This window comes from Ornithorhynchus anatinus, chromosome 4 (genome assembly GCF_004115215.2).
Source record: "Ornithorhynchus anatinus isolate Pmale09 chromosome 4, mOrnAna1.pri.v4, whole genome shotgun sequence".
Classification (NCBI taxonomy): Eukaryota; Metazoa; Chordata; class Mammalia; order Monotremata; family Ornithorhynchidae; genus Ornithorhynchus; species Ornithorhynchus anatinus.
The window spans coordinates 42,395,966-42,423,923 of NC_041731.1; the positions used below are offsets into that span (position 1 = coordinate 42,395,966).

The 27,958-nt window shown below is 44.5% G+C and overlaps 1 protein-coding gene and 1 long non-coding RNA gene across 2 annotated transcripts in view; one reads left to right on the plus strand and one right to left on the minus strand.

Moving 5' to 3' along the window:
• TRAF1 (TNF receptor associated factor 1) overlaps window positions 1-3,661 on the minus strand; it is a 45,082-nt gene extending 41,421 nt beyond the window's left edge. Inside the window, exons 1-2 of the mRNA XM_029063093.2 lie at window positions 3,536-3,661; window positions 490-982 (exon numbers count right to left, since the gene is read on the minus strand). Coding sequence (XP_028918926.1) covers window positions 490-698 — 209 coding nt within the window. The 5' untranslated portion in view covers window positions 699-982; window positions 3,536-3,661. The remainder of the gene's footprint in view (window positions 1-489; window positions 983-3,535) is intronic.
• Window positions 502-27,870, plus strand: LOC120638333. Its single transcript, XR_005659938.1, has 2 exons — window positions 502-581; window positions 26,163-27,870. It is a non-coding gene; the product is annotated as an uncharacterized LOC120638333 (long non-coding RNA).
• Window positions 27,871-27,958: the final 88 nt, after the last annotated feature.

The following is a 27,958-nucleotide window of genomic DNA, read 5'->3' on the forward strand; positions in this document are numbered from 1 at the left end:
AAGCAAACCTGCCCCCATCTCACCTCTGCCCCTCCCAGACAGGCAGCTCACCAGAGGCTAATTGGAAAAGAAATCCTGGGTGGGGAGATATCATTAACCAATCATGAAACTGGAATGCAGAGCCAGCTGGACAACATGGTTCAGGACCTATCTCTCCCAGAGACAAGCTATTAGTTCCCAGCAGGGATGTGAGGTAAAATTCCAAACCCCCAAGCCCACCCAAAGACGGTGAGGAGAGGGCCTAACATTTTTCCCCTCTCCAGCGCAGCACCAGCTCCTCCTTTGCCCCTACCCAATGCTATTTTTGTCTCCCACCTGAGATACTTTTTCCCTTAAAATGATTTATTTTCCCATCAGACAGGCCTGCCCCAGTCCTTGCACTGGTCTGCAAGATTCCTAAGGAAACGTACCAGAATCAGTTATTCCATCTGCAGGCAAAGTCGTGGCAGTCAGACAGCCCTCCAGCCCCCACCCACCGGGAACACCCACCTGACGATCCAGGAGAGGCAGGCGGCACAGTAGCGGTGTCCACACAGCGTCTGCTGAGCCCTCCTCAGCACATTTTGGCAACTGCAGCACAGGTACTTGGATGGTGGAGAGTCCTGGCAGATGTGGGCTGGGTATCCAAAGGGGAACTCATTCTCATCGGGGGCTGAAAAAGCTTCGCTAGGGCTCAGTCTGTCCAGGCTTGCTGCCATGTGTAGGTACTGGAGAAAGCAGGCTCCCCGCACAACCCCACTGACACACAGGCTGGAGAAGGGAGTGGACAGCTGACGACTCTGGTGTGAATGAGGTCTCCGAGACTGAAGTGCACAGCCGAATTTCTTATGAGTGTGGGGACATACTGGAGTCTTTAAGTCACCATCTGATATGCATGATTAAATGTCATGGTGGGGTTTGAGTAGGTATGAGGTGAGAAATTACAACGCAGAGTGCAAAATTCCCCTGAATGGTGAATCAATAGAGTAAAATTCCAATTGTCCTTTTAAGAAATAAAAAAAAACCAGTTCAAGATTTCAGGAACAAAGTAGTGTTACATCACACACACTGCCCAGCCTCACACAGCAGAACCATTTCCTTTAACAAGAATTGAGGTCATGCGGTTCCCAGCATTACCACGTGAGTTCATGTCACCAACTCTATGCTTCTCAGCAGGACGTCCTCCCAGCACAATGCTTATCCTATTTGGGGAGACACTAGAAGTTATCCCTGGCTCTGGGCATTTGTCATTCAAGGAGTTAGAGGTTCAGGAAGCTCTTCAGTTACTGCTTCAGGGACCAAAAGGCTCAAAGTCACAGAGTTAGAAGGTAACCATGGAGGGCATGTAATAATAGTAATAGTAATAATAATAATATTAGGCACTTATTATGTGTCAAGGACTGTTCTAAGTGCTGGGGCAGGTACAAGTTTATTAGGTAGGATGCAGTTTGTGGGCAAAGTAATTAAGTAATAGTAATAGTGATTATTTCACCTGATTGGAATGCACTGCCCTGGGAAAGTACAACCTAACCACAAGGCATGTTTCCTGCCCACAAGGGGTTTACACTCGAACATGTAATTGGCAGCTAGTTCTGCTGGTTACAATCTAAGGTACAGGTTGATGCCTTTCCCCTTTCTTCTCCTTCCTCCCAGCCAAACAACTGACAGTTAACTGTGAATCATTTTCTTGGTTTTATCCCTTATGCAGGGGTCCTCGTCTAAGAGACGAGTTTATAAATGATTAGGGGACTGAGAAGGTGGAATGAATCAAGAAGAGGTAAATTCCGATGCTGGGAGCAAGCGGCTGACCGAGTGTCTTCTCTGCTAACCAATCCCACTGTCTTGGCCAGCCTCAACCAGGCTGGACCTAACCTCAAACTCAGTCAATGGGTGGGTTGGATTTGTTAGATTCTAAATGACCCTAATGTGATTTAAAGCCCAGCCCCCAGATTATGGAAGTTGACAGATCTGAAGTTCTAAATTAGTAATAAAAATAATAATGGCATTTGTTGAGCACTTATTATAGGCTAAAACCGGTACTAAGCATTGGGATGGACTGAAAACAGTGAGGTTGGAAACCGTTTTTGTCCCATATTGAGCTCACGGTCTAAGGAGGAAGAACCCCCATTTGGGTAGTGAATCCCCATTTTGTAGGTGAGGGAACAGAGGCACAGAGGAGTTTCGTGACTTGCTTTGGGTAACAGAGCTAACAAGTGGCAGAACCAGCATTAGAACCCAAGCCCTCTGACTCCCAGGCCCCTGCACTTGCCACTAAACCAAGCTGCTCAAAAGCAACCTTTAGTACCCCTGCCCCCTAGGTGCTTCGGTACAAGAAGGGGGCATAGATTTTGGTTTGGTCACTCTAAGGTGGTGGTTGGAAAGCTTTGGTAGTGAGTCTACAGTTCTGGGCACCCCCATCAGTGTCGGGGCAGTGAGTTCCACCTCTGTCTAAAAAGTCACAACCGGGGGCATTTTTACCTCCCTGTCCCCACGTCATCCCCATGTAGCTGGAGAGACTTTAGTTGCTGTCCAGAGTAATTCATCCCTGGAAAGGATCTGGAAGACAAAGGATCTCGTCCAAGAGCTAGGCCTGATCCTGATTCTTGCAAAACCTACTCCTCAGAGGGTCTGTAAACTGCGTGGGGAACAATCCGATCACGTTTCACTTTAGTACGAATGGCACAACTGCTGGTTGTCTCCGAGTTCCGGAGAAGGCAGAGACAGCTGAGGTTTCTGGCAGCTGGAGGAAGGCTGGTCCCGGCCCACGGCAGGAGCAAGGGAAAGCCAGGGGTGGCTGATGGGGGGGGGGGGGGGGGGGGGAAGGAGGTTGAGAACTGCTCGGATCTTCTCTCCCCTTCAGGCAGGGTCCGGGGAAATCCAGATGTTGGGACTGGGGGAGGGGGATTGAGGCGAGGAAGAGAGAGAGAAGGTGGGAAGAGGTTATTCTGAATGTCTACGAGGACATTTTCGACAGCGGGGCAGGAGAGTCCAGATGTAGAAGGGGATGGGGGAGGGGGGAAGGGGGGAAAAGGGGAGGGGAGAGGAAGGAAGAGAGCAGATGGGAGCGGGAAGGCGAGAGGGGCGCAGGGGAGTCCAGCTGTGGGGGCGGGGGAGGATGCAGGCCCCCGGGAAAGGCCGGAGGGCCGGGAGAGGAGGGAGGGGCTCTCCAGATGGAAGGTTGGAGATGCAGCTGGAGAGTGCAGATTCATTCATTCATTCCATCGTATTTATTGAGCGCTTATTCTGTGCACAGCACTCTACTAAAGGTTTGGAATGTACAATTCGGCAACAGATAGAGGCAATCCCTGCCCAACCACGGGCTCACAGTCTAAACGGGGGAGACCAAAAAAACCCATAACAAGTGGTCTGGCGTGAATATCATTATGATAAATAAAATCCTAGAGATATACAGATCACTAACAAAATAAATAATATATAGAAATATGCGCAAGTGCTATGGGGAGGGGAAGGGGGAAGAGCAGAGGGAGGGAGGAGGGGGAATGCCAATGCCTTCCCCCTCGGGTCACGCCTCTCTGGCCGGCGGGGACCCCCTTACCTGAGCAGGACGGGGCTGGACCGGGCTGGACAGGAGGGAGCGTCTCCCGGGGGAAAACAGGGACGGAGCCCCGACAGCTGGCTCGGCCCGAGGACCGGCTGCCCGTGGGGGAGAAAACGGGGAGGAGCCGCCTACTTACACAAACACACTCTGACTTGCGGAGTTAAGTAAGCCGCACATTCACACCCGTATTTATTGAGCTCCCCCTCTGTGCAGAGCCCCTTGCCGAGCGCTTGGGAGAGTGTAATGTCACAATAAAAGATAATAATAGTGGTATCTGTTAAGCGCTTACTAGGTGCCAAGCCCTGTTCTAAGCGCTGGAGAAGATACAAGGGGATCGGGTTGTCCCACGTGGGGCTCGCAGTCTTAATCCCCATTTGGCAGATGAGGGAACTGAGGCACGGAGAAGTTAGGTGGCACGCACAGCAGACGAGTGGCAGAGCCGGGATTAGAACTCACGTCCTCTGACTCCCAAGACTGGGCTCTTTCCACTAAGTCAAGCTGCTTTACCTCCCCCGCCCAGACTGTGAGCTCATTGTGGGCAGGGATTGTCACTCTCTATTTCTGTATACTTTCCCAAGCGCTTAGTACAGTAGACCCGTTACCTGCCCATTACAGTCTAGATGGCCACTTGTCCGCTGTGTGACCTTGGGCAAGTCACTTAACTTCTCTGTGTCCCAGTTACCTCATCTGTAAAAACGGGGATTAAAAAATGTGAGCCCCACGCGAGATAATCTGATTATCCTGTATCTACCCCAGTGCTTCGAACAGTGCTCAGCACGTAGAAAGTGCTTAACAAATACCATAATTATTATTACAGTAATCTGCACACAGTAAGCGCTTAATAAATACGATTGAATGAATGAATAAACGGACACATTCCCTGCCCATAACGAGCTTTGGGGGCTGGGCTGGGGATGGGGGAAATTAACATTTCCCGGGGGCAGCACGCGTGATTGTGGTGTGGGTGGGAGTGAAGCACGAGGAAGACATCCCCGGCCTGAAGAAGCCTCCCCGGGACCTTCCTGTCCCACCTCCAGCTTTCAAGTTCAACAAGGTTGAGGATGGGGTGGCTCTTGCCAAATCTCCCATGTGGGATGGAGACACTCAGAGCCCTCGGGATGCCGGAGTCAGACAGGGAGAGCCCATGTCCAGCGTTTCCCAAACCTCTTCATTCCTTGGGGGTCCGAGGGACAGGAATAATTCTCCCCACATTTTACAGGGAAATGGGCCCAGAGAGGCTAAGGGACTCTCTAGAAAGTCAGAAGATGACATTAGAAGGATAGTTCCTTTTCCACCCACATCCCGCTGATGAAACAGTTGGATCAGTAGATTCTCCACTAAGATTGAACCAGCAGTCTTCCAATCCGCTCCAGAGCTTTGTTTTCTTTCCCTGCTTTTTCCTGGGATTAGAGCTGCTTGGGCACTTTCTCTAATTCAAAACTGTGGTCATCTTCCCTCCTGAGTCAGGTCTTGTTTCCATCCCCGAGGTGGGCTAATTGTTGGGAGATGCAGACCAACTCTTTAGAACAGGACCATCCCACCCATCCCCCTCAGCGGGGGTCTGTGCTGGACTGTGGAAAGGGAAGGAGATGGCCAGAGAGGGAAGCAATTTCCAAAGGGCAGAACCCATAGTTGATACAATTCAAATCCTGGCAGGGCGTGGGCAATGGAGGAGGAAGGTGGAACACGAAGAGCAGATCCTGAATGGACAAGAGGGTGTTAGAAGATGAACACACCACTATTGCTTGGAGAGGGACTTTTAATATTTCAAAGAGGATGATGGAGGGGAGGAAAATCAACTGTCCAGGGATCCTGGTTTCTTGATGGAGTTCAGGAACGATTTGGTTTTGGATAAAGTAGAGCGAGGAAAATTGTTTCAGAGACTTTATCATCAGGTTCCTGGTTCAAGGGGACTCTCTGGGCATGGGCACAAGAGGAGAGGAGGATCCAGCTTGTATCTCACTGAGGAAAGCAGAGACAGCTTGTCCCCAGCCCTCCAATGAAACTAGACAGTTTCCTCTTTCCCAGCTGCCCTGTTAGCAAGTCCAGTATGCTCCGGACCATCTGGTTCCAGAAAACCCATCAGCTTGAGTCAAACCCTTTTAGAATTTTTTGTGTGCTCATTACAATAAAAATAGGGGGGGTGCTAATTCACCATGAACGAGTGAAGAGACGAGGCGTTTGGATAAAAATATATTGGTTCTAATAACTACACCACAGTGTTAGTTTCTGTTTGATTAGAGCAGCAGATAACAAATACATATTGGTTCAAACTTTCCTAACCTTTGCCATAGAGAGACCCAGCCTCCTTTAAGTAGTTAAATAGAAAAAAGATGAAAAACAATTTTGATTGTAGAGAAGAAAAGGCTTGAGTAAACACACAGAAAAATTCAAACACAGATGAGTGGGCTCTGAATGGAACCATTTATCACTGAAAGCTCTTGTCTGCCAACTCTGTTGTATGGTACCTTCCCAAGAGCCTAGTACAGGGCTCTGTCATGGGTTCTAATCCTGGCTCCACCACTTGCCTATTGTGGAGGTTTGGGCAAGTCACTTCACTTCTTTGTGCCTCAGTTACCTCATCTGTAAAATGGGGAATAAGACGGTGAGCCCTATGTGGGACAGGGAATGTGTCCAACCTGATTTGCTTGAACCACTCCAGCACTTAGTATGGTGTTAGGCACATAGTAAGTGCTTAACAAATACCATAATTATTGTTATTATTATTCAGTATATACTGGGTGTCTATTATGTGTAGAACACTGAACTAAGTCTGTCTCTCCCCTCTCCAGACCACACTTCACTCTGCTGCCTGGATCATTTTTCTGAAAAACTATTTATTTCATATCTTTCCATTCCTCAAAAAATGTCCAGGGGCGGACCATCCACCCCTACATCAAACAGAAACTCTTTACCATCAGCTTTAAGGCACTTAATCAGTTCTCTCTCTCCTCCCTTACCTCACTGATTTCCTACCTCAAGCCATTCAACACACTCCGATCCTTTAACACCAACTTCCTCATCGTACCTACTGAACAACTGGAAAGAGACAGGCCCGGGAGTCAGAAGACCTTGGTTTTATTCCCAGCTCTATCACTTGCTTGCTGTGCGACTTTGGGCAAGTCGCTTAAATTTTCTGGGCCTCAGTTTCCTCAACTGAAAAATACCTATTCAATACCCACTCTCCCTCCTACTTAGACTGTGAATCCCATATGGGACAGGGACTTTGTCCAATCTGGTTATCATCCCCCAACACTTAGAACAGTGCTTGACACATGGAAAGTGCTTAATAAATAGTGTAATTATTAATTATTATTTTCTACCCTGCCACCGACCCCTTGTCCATGTTTTCTTTCCAACCCGAAACTCCCTCCCCCTTCATATCCAACAGTCCACCTTCAAAACCCTCCTAAAATCACATTTCCTCCAAGAGGCCTTCTCAGATTAAGCTCTTTATTTCTCCTATCTGCCCTACCCTCTGCTTCAACTATGCACTTGACTGTGTACCCTAAAAGCCCCTTGATACTCACCCCAGCCCCACAGTACTTATGTAAATATTCTTATACCCTACTATTTCTCCTATCCATAACCTATTTTCATGTCTGTCTCCTACTGTAGACTGTAAGCTCCTTGGGTGCAGGGACTGCATCTGTAATCTTGTATTATACTTTCTTGAGTGCTTAATACATTGCTCTGCACACAGTAAGAGATCAATAAATATCACTTGTTGATTAATTCCAACACAGCCACGCTTGTCCAGAGAGGCATCATCAGAAGAATGTTCCCTAATTCTGCCTTGGTACACTACCCAAAATGCATAGTTTATAAGTCAAAGTACCCTGCATTTGCCATCAGCTCCCTAAACGATTTCCCTAAAGCACTACAATGAGCCAGAAGAGAATCCATTTGTCCTTGTTCCCACTAGTCTTCCCCCTTCCCCTTGCTTCTAGAAGTAATAGATCATAAATGGCTTTGTTTATTCAAGTTCTTTCCCCATCCTTCCTCTTTCTCTGTCTCTCTCTATTTCCATGCTAACGACCATACGCCAAAGATCTCTTTATTGACTGGGGGAAATAGGCACAGCCTTGGGCTCAGCCCAGCCACTGCACCGTGGAGGGAGGGGGATAAAGGAGGTTGCAGGGGAGGAGGTAAGGAAGAGAGAAGTGATGAATATGGGGAAAGGTGAAAGGAAAGAGGGGCAGTTTCTTTTCTGACAGAAAACCACTCTCCCCTCCATCCCCTACTTTTAACTCCACCACAGCTCTGGGCTAAAAATAGCTCAACAATGTAAGAGACAGTGAAACTACTTTCACAGGTAATGGATAGAGCTTGGCCCTGGGAGTCAGAAGTTAAGGGTTCTAATACCAGCTTTACCTCTTGTCTGCAGTGTGACCTTGGGCAAGTCACTTTGCGTCTTTGGGCCTCAATTACTTCATCTGTAACGTGGAGACAAACTGTGTACCCCATGTGGGTCAGGAACTATGTCCAATCCGATTTGCTTATATCCACCTAAACACAATACAGTGTCTGGCACATGGCTAGTGTTTTATAAATGCCACAGTTATTATTATTTTCTTATCCGAAGTGGGGATAAAAAATATCATCTCCCCCTCCCCCACCTTAGACTGTGAGCTCTGTATGGGACAGGATCTGTGTCCAATCTGATTATCTTCTACTTACACCAGTGCTTAACCCAGGACCTGGCACATAGTTAGCACTTAATAAATACTGTCATGGTTTTCTCATTATAGTAGAGGGACAAATGTAGAAGACTCACTCCTGAAGACAGAAGGGAGAAAACTGGATTCTTAGGGGCTTTGCTGCCAAGATTCCAATTGCCCAAGGCTCATAAAGGCTTAATCTGGCCCAGCTCCCAACAGAGAGTGTGACTAGCTAAGCAGAGTTTGGGGGAAGTTCAAGGCTACTTCACTGGGGTAAGAAGGGGCAGGGTGCTCACTTTCCAAATGACTCTCTGCTAGACGGATGGTCCTTAGAGGAGTGATGCTCAGCATTTTTTGGCTATCATTTTCTCAGTGCTCACCATTGGATTCAAAGGATATTATGGTCCCTGGCTCCCTTCTGCTCCACTGTGAAGCAGAAGGCTTAGGAAAAGTTTGTGAAACTCAAAAGGGGTCTGGGGAGCAGGAATTTTTCCTAGAAATCCAGTATGAATTGTGATGGATCATCAATGGTTCCTTATAAAGGAATACAGATTATCTCTGTATTGAATTCCATAACATTCAGGAAAATAGCTAATTTTCCATTGGCTGTCTTTATTGAGATGACTTTTTTGGGATCATTCCGCTAGTATTACTTTGGTGTTTCTGGCAGCATCAACTATTCCTAAGTGGCTGGGTCATAGAAATCTTTCCATTATATTCTCCTCTCTGCTCTTCTCTCTTTCTTCACAAGCACACATTCTGTGTTAAAGGAACATTACAGGTTAAGGAATCAAATTGAACCTGGCTCCATGGCTTATCATTTAACTGGGAATGTTCTGAGTTCAGGAGACCATTTTTGCCAGCACAAATGCTCCTGGTTTTATATTTCTCTTGGATATCAGGAATACGCAAACACATCTTATCTCCAAAGCTTTGATAACATCAACAGCTAGGCAGAGAAGCCAATTTTGGAAGTCCACCAAGATACCTTAATCATTTCCAATTCACACAGGGAAAAAGAAAATGTTTGGACCAAACCTTGAAGGAAAAGCATTGGCTTGAAGTGCCTGTGTTGTTTCAATAGGCTCAAAGTAAAAAAGAAACAACCACAAACTAAACAAAATAAAAATTGTTTAAAGTGGGTTTGATGGTGTCTTTTGTGCATAAGCTATACAGATTGCCAGCTGCTGTCTTTTCTTTACCATTTCAAGCTTGTTATCCGTAACTGAAAACATTTCTTGTAGTTTTGTTTCCCTGAGGATGACTGTTTTCAAAGCCCAGCTGTAAAGTAACCCAGTCACATAATTTAGTAAAGAATGGCTTGAGTTTGGGGTGACTGGTGTTCTCCAAAATAAGGGTCAAATACTTCAAGACGTTCACGCAGTTCCTCTTAGCTCTTCAAATTCAAATTTGAGCGAAACTTGGGGGTTTTCCCAGAAGGGTCTTAAGTGGGACACTCCATCTACCCTTTTGGTTGAGGAATTCCACAGTCACTTTCAGGAGTATGAAGACAAGCACCAGCAGGAAGGAGGCGCTGGCAAAGACTTCAGAAGGAACTTACCCCAGGGCTTTCCAGGCTCAGGATAGTTAAATCAGGACCTGAGGGTGGCAAGGTAGTTTTCTTTCAAGAGGGAAACTTCCAGAGAAACCTGAAATCCTGTGGAGCCTGCATAAGCAGGAGCAGAAATGAATATGAAGCTCACTGATTTTAAATGATTAAGTTATTTTTAATAAAATATGTAGGGAGTGGATTGATTATAAGTGAAGAAATTCCTTCATTCCTCTTTAGCCACCCCAGGATTATAAATGGGAGGAAGTTGATTGAACCTTGGAGTCTTTCTTTCTTTCTTTTTTTTTTAAAATGGGAGGTCCAAAGCTGGGAGGTTGGGACTTGTTCAGCACCTGGTCTGCAAGGAGTGGAAACCAGGAATATTTTTAACCATGAAAACATAAATCAAAAATGATATCATTACTGTCTCCCCCATTAGATCGTTAGCTTCTTGAGGGCAGGGAACATTAATTTTGCATCTACCTACTGTTGTACTCTCCCAAGTGCTCTGTACAGTGTCTAGCACCTAGTAATAATAATAATAATGTTGGTATTTGTTAAGCGCTTACTATGTGCCGAGCACTGTTCTAAGCGCTGGGGTAGACATAGGAGAATCAGGTTGTCCCACGTGGGGCTCACAGTCTTAATCCCCATTTTACAGATGAGGGAACTGAGGCACAGAGAAGTTAAGTGACTTGCCCACAGTCACACATCCGACAAGTGGCAGAGCTGGGATTCGAACTCATGAGCCCTGACTCCAAAGCCCATGCTCTTTCCACTGAGCCACGCTGAACTCAGTAATTGACACCAATGACTGACTGAAAACTGGGTTAGACCAATGGCCTACCCTCCTCATATTTGTCTCTGACTGGAACAACAGGACTTTGAGAGGAAACATGTGATGGATGGTTTCCTTACCTTCCATCTCTATGGCTTTGGAGGAATACTCCAATAGCCCTAACTTTCCCCTGGTATTCCTCTATGGCTTTCTCACTTACAAATTTATTCAAACTCCTCGAAAATCATGAAAGCCACAATTAATATAATATAGCATCTTCGATACAGCAATTCCAACACCAACCTCCAACACTAATCTTCCACACCTTATTCAAACTCTTTATCCTCTCTTCTTCCCTCTCTGACTGCCATCTTCAACTGCTCACCCTCCAATGACTCCTTTCACATTGCTTTGAAGCATGTCCATGTATTCTCTTACTTAAAAAAAACACCTCCTTTGATCCCACAACACTTTCCAATTACTGCCCCCTCTCCCCTCTTCCATTATTTTTCAAATTCCTTGGACAAGTCTTAACCTCTTACCTCCTTATCATTTAACTGGAAATGTTCTGAGTTCAGGAGACCATTTTTTCCAGCACAAATGCTCCAGCACAAATGCTTCTGGTTTTATATTCTCTTGAATATCAGGAATATGCAAACACATCTTATCTCCAAAGCTTTGATAATATCATCAGCAGGGCAGAGATACCCACTGATGTCACTTTTTTGTTTATATGGTATTTGTTAAGTGCTTACTTGTGCAAGGCACTGTACTAAGTGCTGGGGTAGTACCAGCTAATCAAGTTAGATGCAGTCCATGTCCCACATGGAGATCTCAAAATTAATCTTCATTTTACAGATGAGGTAACTGAGACACAAAGAAGTTAAAAGACTTAACCAAAGTCACACTGCAGAAAAGTGTCAGAGCAGGGATTAGATCCCTGATCCTTCTGACTCTGAGGCACATGCTCTATCCTCTAGACCAAACTGCTTCTCCATATCTTTTCCTCTAATTCTCTCCTTGATCCCCTTGCATTCTGGCTTCCTCCCTCTCCACTCCACAGTCACCACTGACTTCCTTCTAGTCAAATCCAACTGCCTCTACTCCATCCTAATCATCCTTGACCTCTCAGCTAACTCTGACACTGTGGATCACCCCCTTCTCCTGGAAAAACTATCTAACTTTGGCTTCACCGATACAATCCTGGTTCTGCTTCTATCTCTCAGTCCATTTCTTCTGAATATCTTTTGCTGGCTCCTCCTCTGCATCCCACCCTCCATTTACAGGGGGTCTCTCAAGGCTCAGTTCTAGGTCCATTCTATTCTCCATCTAAAATTGCTCCTTTGGAGAACTCATTCACTTATACAGTTTCAATTATTATCTCTATATGAATGATTGCAAAAGTCACCTTTCCAGCCCTGACTTCTTATCTCTGCTGTCTTGCATTTCCTCCTGCCTGCAGGACATATCTACTTAGATGACCTTCCTACACGTCAAACTTAATGTGTTCAAAACAGAACTCCTCATCTTCTCACTAAAATCCCATCCTTCCCCAAATTTTTTGATCTCTCTTCCTCTCTCTAGTCTCACATTGCCTCCTGCCTTCAAGACACCTGTACTTGGATGTCCTCTGGTTAGCTCAAGCTTAACATGTCCAAAATAGAGCTCCTTATCTTCCCACCCAAACCCCGTCTTCCCCCTGACTTTCCAATCACTGTAGGTGGCACCACCATCCTCCCTGTCTCACAAGTCCAAACCTTGGCATTATCCTTGACTCTTCTCTCTCATTCAACCTACATAATCAATCCATCACGAACTCCTGTTGGTTCCATCTTCACAACGTAAGTAAAATCTGCCCTTTCCTCTCCATCCAAACTGCTATCACATTAATACAATTAGTCATCTTACCTGCCTGGATTACTGCATCAGGCTCCTTGCTGACCTTCCAGCCTCCTATCTCTACCCACTCCAGTCCATCCTTCACTCTGCTGCCCGGATCATTTTTCTACAAAAAGTTTCAGGACAAGTCACTTCACACCTCAGAAAAGTCCAGTGGTTGCCCGTCCACCTCCGCATCAAACAAAAACGCCTCACTGTTGACTTTAAAGCACTCCACCACCTTGCCCTACATTACCTCACATCGTTTCTCTCCTACAGCCCAGCCCGTGCACTTCACTCCTCTGGTGCTAACCTTCTCAGTATGCCCCAACCTTGCCTATCTCTCCACGACCCCTAGCCCATGTCCTGCCTCTGGCCTGAAACAACTTCTCTCCTCAAATCCGACAGACAATTATTCTCCACTCCTTCAAAGCCTTACTGAAGACACATCTCCTCCAAGAGGCCTTCCCAGACTAAGCCCCACCTTTCCTCATCTCCCACTCCCTTCTGTGTCACCCTGACTTGTTCCCTTTGTTCTTCCCCCCTCCCATCCCCACAGCACTTATTCACATATCTGTAATTTTATTTATTTGCATTCTTGTTTGTCTCCTATCATCTAGATTGCAAGCTCAATGTGGGCAGGGAATCTGCCTTTTTATTGTTGCATTGTACTCTCCCAAGAACTAGTACAGTGCTCTATACATGGTAAATGCTCAATAATATGATTGAATGAATACCACCATTCTGTCTTACAAGCCATAACCATAGTATTATTCCTCAAAAACCTCCTCCAATGTTTGCCCAACCTTCTCCACACCAAAGAGGAACTCCTTACTATTAGCTTTCAGGCAATCAGCTCTCCCCCCTCCTAGCTAACCTAACTGATATCTTAGTGAACAACCCAGTCCATCCATTTTACTTCTCTACTACCACTGTTCTTTGAACTTATCTCTCTGCCTTCAATCCCTTGCTCACATTTGCCCTTTTGTCTAGAATTCCTTCCCCCTTCATTTCTAGCAAATAATAATATTTATTAACACTCTGTTCCTAACACTGGGGTAGATACAAGAAAATGAAGTCAGAAACAGTCTCTGTCCCACATGAGGTTCATATTCTAAGGGGGGGGGGGGGAGGATAGGTATTGAAGCCCCATTTTACAAATGAGGGAACTGAGGCATAGAGGAGATGTGACTTAAGTGACAGATCACCACTCTTCACCTCTTTAAAGCCCCTTAAATCTTGTTTCCTTCAAGAAACCTTCCCTAACCAGCCCCTCATTTTCCTGCCCTTTTTGCTGACCCATCTATGTTGCCTATGCACTTAGGTGTATACCTCTTAACCACTTTGATACTTACTTCATCCTCAGCCTCACAGCTTATTCATTCATTTAATTGTATTTATTGAGTGCTTATATCTACACACCATTATACTCTACTACTTCCACTGCCTGTAATTTAGTATAATGTCCTTCTTCCCCATTAAATTGTAAGCTTCTTCAAGGCAGGGAGCAAGCCAACCAACTCTACTGTATTGTACTCTCCTAAGCATTTAATACAGTGCTCTGCCCATGGTAAGCACTCAGTAAATTCCATTGGTTGACTATTTCCTCACACATGTTAGCAATGACATCTTTACAACCATAAAGTAGTGCTTCATTGAAATAGTGGGCTTCCCTGATTTCTTAAATCAAAAGGTCAACCAATGATCCCATCTAAAACCCTTCATGACCTGGTCCTACATTTTATTGATAATATTAAAATCATCCGGTATGATCTCCCTAAAATCTCTGCACCTCTCCAGTCCCTCCTTCTTCCAGCCCCCTTTTCCACTTTCCTAGAAATTTCTCAAGAGAGGATTTCCTCCTTCCTCTTTAAATCCCCCCCTGGGCCTCCACCTGTGCCTTCAACACCATTTCTTTGCAGCTTATCAACACACTTGCCCTCTCCCTCTTTACCTCCTCAACCATTATCACCTGCTGACTCTCCCATGGCACCTTCCTCTCTGTTTTCAAACCTACTTATCACCAAGCCTGAAAATCCCTCCCTTGACCCTACAGCCTCCTCCAAGTATCGCCCCATTTCCCTCTTACCACTTTGAATGAGTTGTCTACAACTGCTGCCTCCATTTCTCTCCTCGACCCCTGCAATCTGGCTTCTGCCTCCTTCCCTCTACAGAAATTGCCTTCTCTAAGATCACCAATGACCTCTTTCTTGCCAAATCCATCCGCCTCAACTCCATCCTAATCCTCCTTAATTTCTCAGCTGTCTTTGATATTGTAGACCTCTCCCTTCTCCTGGAAACATTAACTCACCTTGTCTTCACTGACACTGTCCTCTCCTGGTTCTCCTCCTCTCTCTATGGCTTCTTCATCTCAATCTCTTTCACTGGCTCCTTCTCTGCCTCCCGCCCTCTAACTTTGGGAATTCCTCAAGGCTCAGTTATCTCTAGATTCCCTACCATTCTCCATCTAAATGCGGTCTCTTGGAGAACTCATGTTCTTTTACAGCTTCAAATGCCATCGTTATGGTATGATTGATTGTCTGCACATATGAATCCCAAATCTACCTTTCCAGCCCTGACCTCATTCATTTTCTGTAGTCTCATATTTCCTCCTGCCTTCAGGATATCTCTACCTAACTGCCCCACTGATACCTCAAACCTAACATGCTCAAAACCAAACTCTTCATCTTCCCACCCAAACCCTGTCCTCTGCCTATTTTTCCCATCACTGTAGATAACACCACTAACTGCCCTATCTCACAAGCCCATAAGTCTTCACCACAAGGCTAAAATACATTCTTTTCTCTCTATCCATACTGCTACCACACTGATCTAAACATTTATTCTACCCCTGCCTCAATTATGGTATCTGCCTCCTCAAAGATACCCCTGTTTCCTGTCTCTCCCCACTCCAGTCTTCACTCTGCTACCTGGATCATTTTCCAGTAAAATGTTCAGTTCACGTTTTCCCACCCCTCAAGAACCTTGAGTGGTTGCCCATCCACTTCCATATCAAGAGAAACCCCTTACCATTGGATTTAAGACACTTTATCAACTTGCCATCTCCTATCTTATCTTACTGATTCTGGCTCTGGCCTGGAATTCCTTCTCCCTTCAAATCAAATCTGGTAGACCATCACTCTCCCCGCCTGCAAAGTCTGAGTAAAATCACATCTCCTCCAAGAGGCCTGCCTCAATTTAGCCCTCATTTCCCCTACTCCCTCTCCCTTCTACGTCACCTTTGTACTTGGATTTGAACACTTTATACACTCCTCTTTCAGCACTTATGTAAATATATGTAATTTATTTTAATATCTGTCTCCCCTGGACCATGAGTGCCTTGTGAGCAGGGAACATGTCTACCAACTCTTTTATATTGTACTTACCCAAGCACTTGATATAGATGAATGGTTGATTGATTAGTCTCAACTCTTCTCCCTGATTCAACCACCATATTTCAATCAATCATAGTTATTGAGTACTTACTGTGTATAGAGCAGCATACCAAGTGCTTGGGAGAGTACAGTATAACAGAACTGGTAGAGAGATTCCCTCCCCAAAATAAACTCACAGTCTAGAGGGGGAGATAAACCACGTTAATAAAAATGAATAAATTTCAGATACGTATGTAAGTCCCATATAGCTGAGGGAGGAGTGAATAAAGGGAGCAAATCAGGGCGATGCAGAAGGGAATGGGAAAAGAGGAAATGAGGGCTTAGTCAGTGAAGACCTCTTGGAGAAGATGTCCCTTCCATAAGACATTGAAGGTGAAGAGACGAATTGTCTATTGGATATAAAGAGGAATGGCATTGCAGGCCAGAAGCAGAATATGGGTGAGACGTAGGCAGTGAGATAGACGAGACTGAAGCACAGTGAGTAAGCTGTCATTAGAGGAGCCAGCTGTGTGGACTGAGTTGTAGTAACAGAGAAGTGAGGTAAGGAAGGAGGGGGCAAGGTGATTGAGTACTTTAAAGCTGATGCTAAGGGGTTTCTGTTTGTTGCAGAGGATGATGGGCAACAACTGGAGGTTCTTGAGACATGGGGAAAACGTACTGAATGTTTTTGTAGAAAAATGATTCAGGAAGCAGAGTGAAGTATAGACTGGAGTGGGTAGGTCAACAAGGAGGTTGATATAACTAAATCTTATTAGTTCTACCTTCCCAACATCGCTAAAATCTGCCCTTTCCTTTCCATCCAAACTGCTACTTTGCTGATCCTCAGTACAGTGCTCTGCACACAGGAAGTGCTCAATAAATACGATTAAATGAATAAATGAATGATCCAAGTACTTATATCCCCTTGACTACCACATCAGCCTCCTTGCTGACCTCACACTCCTTATTAAGGTAGGGGAGAAAGCAGATATTAAATCCCCATTTTACAGATGAGGAAATGCAAGCACAGAGAAATTAAGTGACTTGCCCAAGGTCACACAACAAGCAAGTGCCAGAGCTTCTGACTCCCAGGCCCGTGGTCTGCACAGTCAGTAATCAGTCATTCCATCAGGATTCCCACAGTAAATAATTTCCAATAACATTGCTAATCACATGTGGGCAGATATGCCTCTTATCTGGGTTCTATGCCAAGGCATGTAAAGGTATCTTGAATACACTGGTCCTGCTACACCTGGGTGGAACACAACTAACTGGTTGTAAATTGGGCAGACAATAGAATCAGAAGGTTGTTTCCAGAGAGATTCACTTCATGTTATTATGAGAGGAAAAATGAGTAAAGAAAATAATGAGCTAGATTACAGCAGAGGCAAAATCAGAGATTTAGAGAAACTTGTTTAAAGCCAAGGAGGTATCTTCTTTTGAATTCTCCCAAGTGCCTACAGTAGGCACTTGGTCAATACTATTGACTGGTTGTTTCATTTGTTAAGAAATCAGGGAGTTCCCAGCTTCTAGACTTAGCTATCAATCACTCTTTTTGAGCACCTACTATATGCAGAACACTGTATTAAGTGCTTGGGACAGCTCAGTAGCATTAAGTAGCATTAGGGAAGCAGCGTGTCTTGGTGGAAAAGAGCACGGGCTTGGGAGTCAGAGGTTACGGGTTTGAATCCCAGCTCTGCCACTTGTCAGCTGTGTGACTGTGGGTAAGTCACTTAACTTCTCTGTGCCTCAGTTACCTCATCTGTAAAATAGAGATTAGCACTTTGAGTCTCATGTGGGACAACCTGATTGCCCTGTATCTAACCCAGTGCTTAGAACAGTGCTCTGCACATAGTAAGCACTTAAATACCATTATTATTATTAGTAGTACACTTAATCCCTGTCCTCAAGGAGTTTACAATCTAATGGAGACACAGACACTGAGATATACTACAATTAGGAGGAAGTAATAGAGCAGTGCCTTCTCCAAAACAATTAGGACAGTGCTGTGCACATAGTAAGCACTCATTAAATAGGACTGATTGATTAATTGAGGTACTTAAGTGCTGGGAAGAGGGTTATTAGACCTCAAGTGCTGAGGTGGAGAGGAAATACTGATGAGGCAGTTGGGGGATCTAAAATGGGGAGATAAGAAATGGGGAGATAAGACATTAAGGAAATGGGCCTCCTTGGGGAGAGTCAGTTCAGAAGGACTTTGAAGATGGAGAGAACTGTGGCCTGTTCTAAATGAACTGGGAGGGAATTCCAAACAGCGGAGAGAGTATGAAACAGAGGTTGACAGACAGAGAGGTGAGAATGAGGTACAGAGAATAAGTTAGCTTGGTAAGAATGGAGAGTGCAAGTTGTGATATAGTGGGTGAAAAGAGTGGATAAAAAGGAGGGACAGAACTGACTAAATGTCTTTTTTGGTATTTGTTAAGCACTTACTTATGTGTCAGACACTGTACTAAGTACTGGGGTTGATATAGGGTAATCAGGTTGGACACAGTTCATGTCCCACATAGAGCTCCCAGTCTTAATCTCCATTTTTCAGATCAGGTAAATGAGGCACAGATAATTTAAGTGACTTGGTCAAGGTCTCACAGCAGACAAGTGGCAGAGCCAGGATTAGAACCTAGGTCCTTCTGACTCCCAGGCCCTAATTTTATCCACTAGGCCACAGTGCTTCTGAGTTGAATATTTTAAAGTCAGTGTTTAAAAGAGTCTGCTTGCCACAATGAGGAATGGACAGCCACTGGAGGTTTTTGAGAATTGGAAGATTCCTGCAGAATGACACTGAATACTTGCGATATTTTCTTAGTGCTTACTTTGTGGCAAGCACTGTACTAAGCACTGAGATAGATACAAGATAATCAGGTCCCACATGGGGCTCACAGTCTAAGTAGAAGGGAGAACAGATATTGAATCCCCATTTTGCAGATGAAGGAACTAAGGCACAGAGGAGTTGAGTGACTTGTTCAAGGTCACACACCAGGTAAGAGGCAGAGTTGGGATTAGAAACCTGGTCTTCTGACTTTCAGGACCATGTTCTTTCAACTAGGCCATGCTGCTTCTAGTCTTTTAGAAAAGTGATATGGGCAGAAAAGTGAGAGATCACCTTTAGATGGGAGAGATTGATGCATTAGTCAAGCCAGGTTACTACCCTCAATCAATAAAGCAATTAGTATTTATTGAGTGCTTAACATGTGCAAAACACTGTACTAAGAGCCTATTAGAGTACTATACAATAGAGTTGATAGATGTTCCTGCCTACAACAAACTTACAGTATGCGGGACAAACATTAAAAATCAATCAGTGGTATTTGTTGAGAGTTTACATTGGGCAGAGCCCTGTATTAAGTGCTTGGGAGAACAAATTATAACACAATAAACGACACATTCCCTGCCCATAACGACTTACAGTCCAGAAGACAAGCTTACAGTAATAAAAAATAATTTATGGATATCTATATAAGTGGTGTGGAACTGAGGATGGGGTGAATTCAGTCATATTTATTGAGCGCTTACTGCATGCAGAGCAAGATCCAAGTGCAGAGATGACACAGAAGGGAGAGGGAGTCAGGGAAAAGAAGGTTTAGTAGGGAGAGGCCTATAAATGCTTACAAGTAACTAGATCAGCTTGATGGCCACTTGGAAGGACAAGCAGCATGTACTAGTGCAAAGAGCATGAGCCAGGGATTACAACCCCAGCTCCACCACTTCTCTTCTGTGGCAAGTCACTTACCATCTCTGTGTCTCAGTTATCTCATCTGTAAAATGGGATTAAGACTGTGAACCCAATGTGGTACATGGACTGTGTCCAACCTGATGATGCTGTATCTACCCTAGTGTTTAGAACAGTGCCTGGCACATAATAAACACTTAACAAATACTATTAACAAATAAAAGAGGAAGGGGAGGATCCTAGAGAGGAAAAGGAAGCCCTATACTCAGAACTCTAAATTCTGAGATTCACTCAGAGGAGAGGAAATGGTGATCAAACACATTTTTAAAACTGTCTTATTGGAGCATTCCTATTATCTAGGAGACGCATAAAAGGAAAACCAAAATTAGAACTGGTGTCTATTTCAAGTATGAAGGACAATAATATAAATATATCATAGATATCATATATATATATACACACACACACACACACATATATATACACACACATATGTGTGTGTGTGTGTGTGTGTGTGTGTATCAGATCTAAGAGGATGTCAAATCAAGGGCTCAAAATTTAAACAGAAATTTGCTGTACTGGGAAGTAGAGACCAGGAATTCCCTGAAGACCAAAATTTGCTTCTTCCCCAGGTCGTAGATCATAAATGGTCCATATTACTATGTCCTTCTGAGTTCTCAGAACCAAGCACTGATGCTTCAGAGGTAAAAGCAGATTGTGGGGGACAAGGTGTGCTATTCCAATCCACTGCAGTGGAGAATCTAGCACCTACAGGGAATCTATTGATAGCCATGGACCTTCAGCAAATAGTTTGCCAAATGGCTGAAATGACCTTGAAGTTATGCAATAATGTGTTAATTAGAAATACTAGGAAGATGTAGAAATATGTAGAAAAAGTTCCATTTGGAGGAAGACTGTGGTTTAGCGGAAAGAGCACGGACTTGGGAGTCAGAGGTAATGGGTTCTAATCCCAATCCAGCACTTGTCATCTGTGTGACTTTGGGCAAATCACTTAACTTCTCTGTGCCTCAGGTACCTCATCTGTACAATGGGGATTAAGACTGTGAGCCCTGTGTGGGACAACCTGATAAACTTTTATCTACCCCAGCACTTAGAACAGTTCTTGGCACATAGTAAGCACTTAACAAATACCATCATCATCATCAAGCCAGTGGAATCCCTGCATTCATGACCTGAGGGCAGAAGTGAGAGGCAAGATATCTGTATCTCTCTTTACTTGAGTATCTTCAATCTAAAATAACTTTTCAAGCTTCAGATATTTTATACTTCATGGATAATTTCAGTCATGGATCTCAACCACTTAGTAAACAATAGGGAAGAATTTAGTAATAATAGGGAAGCAGCATGGCTTAATGGAAAGAACACAGGCCCGGGAGTCAAAGGACCTGGGTTCTAATCCCATCTCTATCACTTGCCTGCTGTGTGGCCTTGGGCAAGTCACTTAACTTTTCCATGCCTCAATTTCCTCATCTGTAAAATGGAGATTGATACCTATTCTCCCTCTCACTTAGTGAGCCTCATGTTGGACAGGAACTGTGTCTACACTGATTATACTGTCCCAGTGCTTAGTACAGGGTCTTGGCACATAACAAGGGCTTAACAATACTATCATTATCCACTAGTCCACAAGACGCAGCACTGCCAAATGGATAGAGCACAGACCTGGGATTCAGAAGGACCTGGAGTCTAATCCTAGCTCTGCCACATGTCTATTGTGTGACCTTGGGCAAGTCACTTAAATTATCTGTGCCACAGTTAACTAAACTCATCTCTAAAGTGGGGATTAAAACTGAGAGCCCCGTATGGGAGAGAGACTGTATCCAAGCTGATTAGGTTGTATCTACCCAGCACTTAATACAGTGCCTGGCACAACGTAAGCTCTTAACAAATACCATTAAAAAAAATCCGTTAGCCCTGCCAGTCAATTTTGATCCTAAGTGAAGAAGCTCGCTTTGCCTTTCTCTTTCATGTTCAGCAAGCAGATTCCTTTCCCTGGGCTACTGAAGTTCTCATGTTTTGCACCTTATCACAAGAGCCCCTGAATTCAATAGAGAAACCAAAGATAAGTTTTTTGGTACTTTCCAAAACAGAGATATTTCCTCTGGTAAATTTCCCCCACATGAGATCAGTAAACCGAAAACAGGATGTGGCTCATAAAAAGATTAAGACACTGTGCTTAATGGTTTTCTAGAGTCATTTTCTTTTGTATTAATTTGGTGGCAAAGTTTTAGGGCCTTCAGATTACACCAAAGGCATGTACTATTTAAATGAACCAAAAGTCAGTTTGCAGTGATCTTAAGTTAAGGGTCTGGAATCTCTTTCTGGTCTGCATTGCTTTGTCCCCACCTGCCACCCTAAGCCCATGTGCCAGAGAAGTCTTGGCACAGACCCTGGGGTTAGTCATTTCTTGGCAATGCTGGCCCCTGAGGAAGGGGGCTATCAGCAGAGCTAAGACACGCTACTGGATTCAAACAGAGCAGAGCAACTTAGAGCCAGGTTCCAAAAGAATGGAGTCTCCTGAGAGGCCCAGACTTCTTCCCAACTTAGATGCACAGAGAGGATTAGATCTCTTCCTGGGTTCTCACCTTCTTTATTAGGGGTGTCTGAGGGAATCTGTGAAGTTTTTTAGGTCCCAGCCTGGAACCATACCCACCTGCATTTAATAAATACAGTTTTGGTAGAAGGGAGGGGTGTTTGGTAATATGTTCCCCCTCCTTCTCTGGTTTCTTCTCCGATCTGCTTCACCTCTAGGCAGTAAACTCTTTGTGGGCAGGGAATGTGTCTATCAACTCTGTTATATTGTATACTCCCAAGTGCTTAGTGTTGATTGATTGGTTGATTTTCTTATTGAAAGTGACACAGACTCCTCCACTGGTCATTTGGAATCAATCTACATATAACATATAAAAACAAGACATTCACATGCAATTCAGAGCCATAGCAATGCAATGCCTTCCCAGATGTATGAGTGACAAAGGTTGAATTCACTGACTAAACGTTTTGGATCATCATTTTTGAGTCTTCTGAATAATAATAAGCTATCTGTTAATGTAGGAGACCTGGCTTCTTTCCCTTGAGCAGTTTGCAGGATGCCATCAAAGAATTATTGGGAATAAGGCTTTTGGGGAGATTCAATTCCTCTTTTTTGTACCCCACTTGCCACTCTCTGTTTCGAAAATTGAATCAAGTGGCTTAATAATAATTAATTATAATAATTGTGGTATTTCTTAAGCGCTTACTATATGCCACACACTGTTCTAAGTGCTTGGGTAGCTACACGGTAATCAGGTCGGACACAGTCCATTTCCCTCATGGGGCTCACAATCTTGAACCCCATTTTATAGATGAAGTAACTGAGGCACAGAGAAGTTAAGTCACTTGTCCAAGGTCACAGAGCAGACATGTGGCAGAGCCAGAATTAGAACCCACGACCTCTGATTCCCAGGCCCATGTTCTTTCCACTAGGCCATTATGGTAATATTTGTGGTATGTGTTAAGTGCTTCCTAAGTGCCCAGCACTGTGTTTAACAATGGTATAGATACAATACAATCAGATCAGACACTAACATCTCCCTGCTTCCACATAGAAGCAGCATGGCCTAGTGGAAAGACCATGGGCCAAGCAGTCAGAGGATCTGGATTCTAATTCCAGCTTTGCCACTTATTGCTGTGTGACCATGGGCAAGTCACTTAACATCTCTGTACCTCAGGTTCCTCATCTATAAAATGGGGTTTCAATTCCTCTTCCTCCTCCTACTCAGACTTTCCCCATGTGGGACAGGGACTATATCCAACCACAGGAATGTGTGCCTACCCAGTGCTTAGAACAGTGCTTAGCCTTTAGCAAGCACTTAACACAAACCTTGATAACACTAATAATAAAGAATAACATTTGAACTATAACAAATAAAGCTGCTCAGTTTTCTTTGCCTGGATCAAACTTGGGAAGGTATACCTTGCTACTGAATACAAACGTTGTTCAAACTGAGAACTCCAGGAAAGTTTCTCTGAACCAATGATGGCCAGAGAAACCTGACATTTTAAAGTCTGGAAGTCTTTCATAAACCTGTCAAAGATGCAGTAGTAAATAAACTCCAAATCTCAGGTGAGTACCGAGGCTCATGGTCCCAGCCTGGCATCTGGATGTTGTCCTGCTTTTGGCCTTGACCCTCAGGGAGAGCGGAAGTGGCTGTACAACAGAAGACTTGGGATTCACTGGCGCTCTCTCTCTTCCATGAACCCCAAATAGAGTCAGATTCAGGAAGCAGATTCTGCCTTCCAAGTCTCAGAAGTACATTAGAAATGCAGATTGGCCTGATGGGAAAGAGGAATCTGGGAGCCAGGAGACCCAGGTTTCTAGTTCCAGTTCTGCTTTTGGCTTGCTTGGGGTCCTTGGTCAAGTCATTTAACTTTTTGATGCCTCAGGTTTTTCACCTATAAAGTGGAGGTAAAATAGCTGCTCTGTCTGCCTCTAGATTGCCAATCCCGTGAGGGATAGAGACTGCCTGGCTTTGTATTACTTTGTATCTTAGAGTAGTGCACATGACAAGCACTTAATGAATATTATAATTATTGTGATCTTGACCCAGAAAACGTACTAATCATGCACCCAAATGAGGTTGGAGCAGGGGAAGATCCTTCTCAGCTCTTCTCTATTTCCCCCCATGGTAGAAGAGTATCTCTGTGTACACTCCAAGGACAGAGGGGCAAAGTGGCGAGGGAGCCAGTAGGCCATGGAGGAAGATTGCCCTCCAGGAACATGGATTGGTCTAGTTCTGCTTTGGCCCAACCTGCACCACTTTAGGAGCTATGAAGCCCAAGTGGAGCAGGTTTTAGAGTTTGGCCAAGCAAGCATATACCTGGAGGTCTTAATTTGAAAGGGCAGTTGCCCCTCCTCATCAAAGAGGCTGCATGGGAGTCCAGAACCAATGCCTTCCAGGAGTAGAACAACTGGAGTGGCAGGTCGTTCCACTCTTTTAACCCACTCCTGTTCAAAACTCCATTTTGCCCAGGGCTGGCAAAATCCTAGTGGGGGTTGGGGCGGTGGGCATGGGGACCTGGAGAGCAAGCATCGTCTTGAGAAAAGTGGTCCCTACCCTGACTCAAGCATAGGGATGCACAACACCCTGGAAATAGTCACAATACTGCAAATACTTCGGGGGAGAATTAAAAGGACAAATTTCCCCTAGGCTAATGTTTTTTTCTTTCCTCACTATCTGCCAGTAATCCTATCCTTCCTGTTCTAAGTGCCTTGAGTTTAATAAGCGCTTAGTATCCTTATGAACTAATAGATTTCATTTTATCCGTATCTTTATCCTCCCTGATAAGTTCTGGGCAAAACTCTACTCCCGAACAAGGCAATCTAATTAAAGGGGAAAAAAAACCAGCCCATCTGCCACCTGTCTCTGTTTTGAAACTCAGTGATTTGTTTGTCCAGATGGTGCTGACCATTTCAACCTCCATCTCCCCAATACTATAGCAACTAATGTGCCGTTTATTAACCATTGTGAGACTGGTTACGTTTGTTCCTTTCGAAAGAAAGCTGTGTGTTCAAACTGTCAAACTGATACTGAGATAGCAGACACTGAGGTTCTACGTAAAAAGTATTAATAAGGATGGAACCTAGGGGAAGGCTTTCCTTAATCAAAGTGGAAAGTGATCCACACAGATGAACCTACTGCTGTTCCAACACACACAGGCACCGAGGTCAAACATACCACCACAGACCCCACAACTCTGGACAGGCTTAAAGCCATGAAAGACTATGCCAGTAGTATGTTAAGTACTTACTATGTGCCAAGCACTGTACTAAACGTTGGGGTAGATAGAAGATAATCAGGTTGGACACAGCCCATGTCCCACATGGGCCTCACAATCCTAATCTCCATTTTAAAGATGAGGTGACGTGCCCAAAGCCTCACAGCAAACAAATGGAAGAACCGGGATTAGATCCCAGGTCTTTTTGACTCCCAGGCCTGTACATTATCAACTAGGCCACTCTGCTTCCCTTTGGAAATCTTTATTGGTCCCTGGTTATCATTTTGAGGCAGTTCCTTCTGAAAGCAGGTTTGGGCTTTAGAAGTGAATATAGTGCTTTGGCAAGTTTGGGGTAATAATAATTTAATAATAATTTTGGTATTTGTTAAGTGCTTACTATGTGCTGAGCACTGTTCTAAGTGCTGGGGTAGATACAGGGTAATCAGGTTGTCCCACGTGGGGCTCACAATCTTAATCCCCATTTTACAGATGAGGTAACTGAGGGACCGAGAAGTTAAGTGACTTGTCAAGATCACACAGCTGATAAGTGGCAGAGCCAGGATTAGAACCCACCACCTCTGACTCCTAAACCCGTGCTCTTTTCACTAAGCCATGCTGTTTCTCTGAGGGTATACCTCTCTCCACGCTACAAGTCAGTGTCCGTGAGGGAAAAATATATCAGAAACTGGGACTAGAGAGAACCACCAGCGTGGGTAGCCCCAGATGTGCATTCTGGAGTCCAGTTCAATCGGTCGATCGATCATATTTATTGAGTGTCTTACTGTGTGCAGAGTGCTTGGGAGAGTACAATATTACAAAGTCAGTAGACATGTTCCCTGCTTATAAGGAGCTCACAGTTCAGTGATTAGTGAATGGAAAAAAGAAATTGAGAAGAAAAGTCTCTGTCTCCTCTTTCTCCAGGTTCCTCGCAGAGTCCTTGCAAAAAGAGGAAAAAAAAAAGACCAACGATGGCAAGATCCATGGAGATCAGGATATAAGAAGCCCATTTGACCAATGTTTTCTTGATGATTTGATCACTGTATTTCGACCACCAAGAGTGTTTCCCTTGAAGAAGATCTGATCCTCTCTAAACCACACGTGGAACAGAGAACACATTTATTGCTCTAGACCAAAAAGCTACCGTTTATCCAGATGCATCCCTCTTTATATGAGGAATAACAATACCTCCTTCAACTAGTGGCAAATAGTAAAGATATGTGGGCTCTGCTGTTGTGGGTGAAATATCTTCCCTTTCCAGTTCTAGACTAGAAATTGGAATCGTTTGATGAGGGCGGAAGGATCAGGCCATGTCACATTTGGTCCAGCTCAGTTTCTACTTTCACAAAGAGCACGTCATCGCACACAAATTCCCAGCAGCGACCCTGGAACTCCTCCAGGGAGACAAACCTGGAAATGCCTCCAGGCACGTTGGCATTCTCCATGGGCCACTGGACCCAGAGCGCGGTGAGGTCCGGCTCAAAATGTCTTTGGATGGAATGCTCCTGCTGCTTCTGGTTAAGGATGAGCAAATCCATCTAGGGTGATGAGAAACACAACACACACACAAACACAGACACACCAGTCAGAGTTCCAGCTGACCTCTCTCACTCCTTTTCCTTGACCATTTACTGACACTTAGTAGGCTGTTTCCTGGAAATCATTGGATGGCTGCCTTTTTCTTTTTTTATTGTGCTCAGGAAGACAACTCAGCACTTTTACATTTCAAAGTCTGGTAATCATAAAACTGAATCTCGACATAATATTTTCCACTACAACTATCTTTTGCTTCCTAAACTCAAGTACGACGTTACCACGAAGGTTACAATAGGAGCGCCCTCTTCTGGGAAATCCCGTTAAGAAATTGTCATGATCAGGATTAAAGGCCCGGCGAGGCAAAGAGGTGTTTCTTAGGAGCTGTGACCCATGTGAATTGGGAGTAGAAAATTCCAGGGAGATGCGGGTGTCCCTTCCCCTGCGGATGCAGCTGATGTACTTGAAGGAGTGTAAATGGCAAAGAAAATCCTTTCAGGAAAGATCAGAGCCCAAGACGTGAACCTGAAGTCTCTTTACCTTCATTCGTTCATTCAATCGTACTTATCGATTGCCGAATGTGTGTGAAAGCACTGTACTAGGTACTTGGGAGTGTACAATGTAACAATAAACAGACACGTTCCCTACCCAAAAGGACCTGGATAGACGAAACTAGCCCAAGGCAAACAGAACATGAGACAGTCACTTGGGTTGGCTTTGGGTTTTGGGCCCTGGGATATGTGTAACCCTGGAGAAAGAAACCAAGTCCAGTTGTAAGCTTTCTCTGTGGGAGAAGCCACGGGGCTCACACTGGTGGTAGAGTAGCCTGGGAGCCGGCAGCATGCCATTTGTTTCTGTCACATGGGGACAGGTACTGCTCTTTTCATGATTTGTAAATGTGGTTTGACCTCACCATGTGACCAAAATGCTGGATAGTTACCTGGGCCTATTCCATTATTCCATCCCTTGTGGCTGAGTTATTTTGGGTGGGTGATGGCATCACCCATCCATCCACCTTAGAATGGAAGTTCCTTACAACTAGAGTTGTGTATTTTCTTTGCTCAATCTCTGTGTTAATAAATGTATTAATAAATGCTTACTAAATGTTTGCATTAAGTACATCCTGTTTTAACCTCTCTCACCTCTCAGTTATTGGCAAATAGGGCACATCCGTGACCACGGGTTAA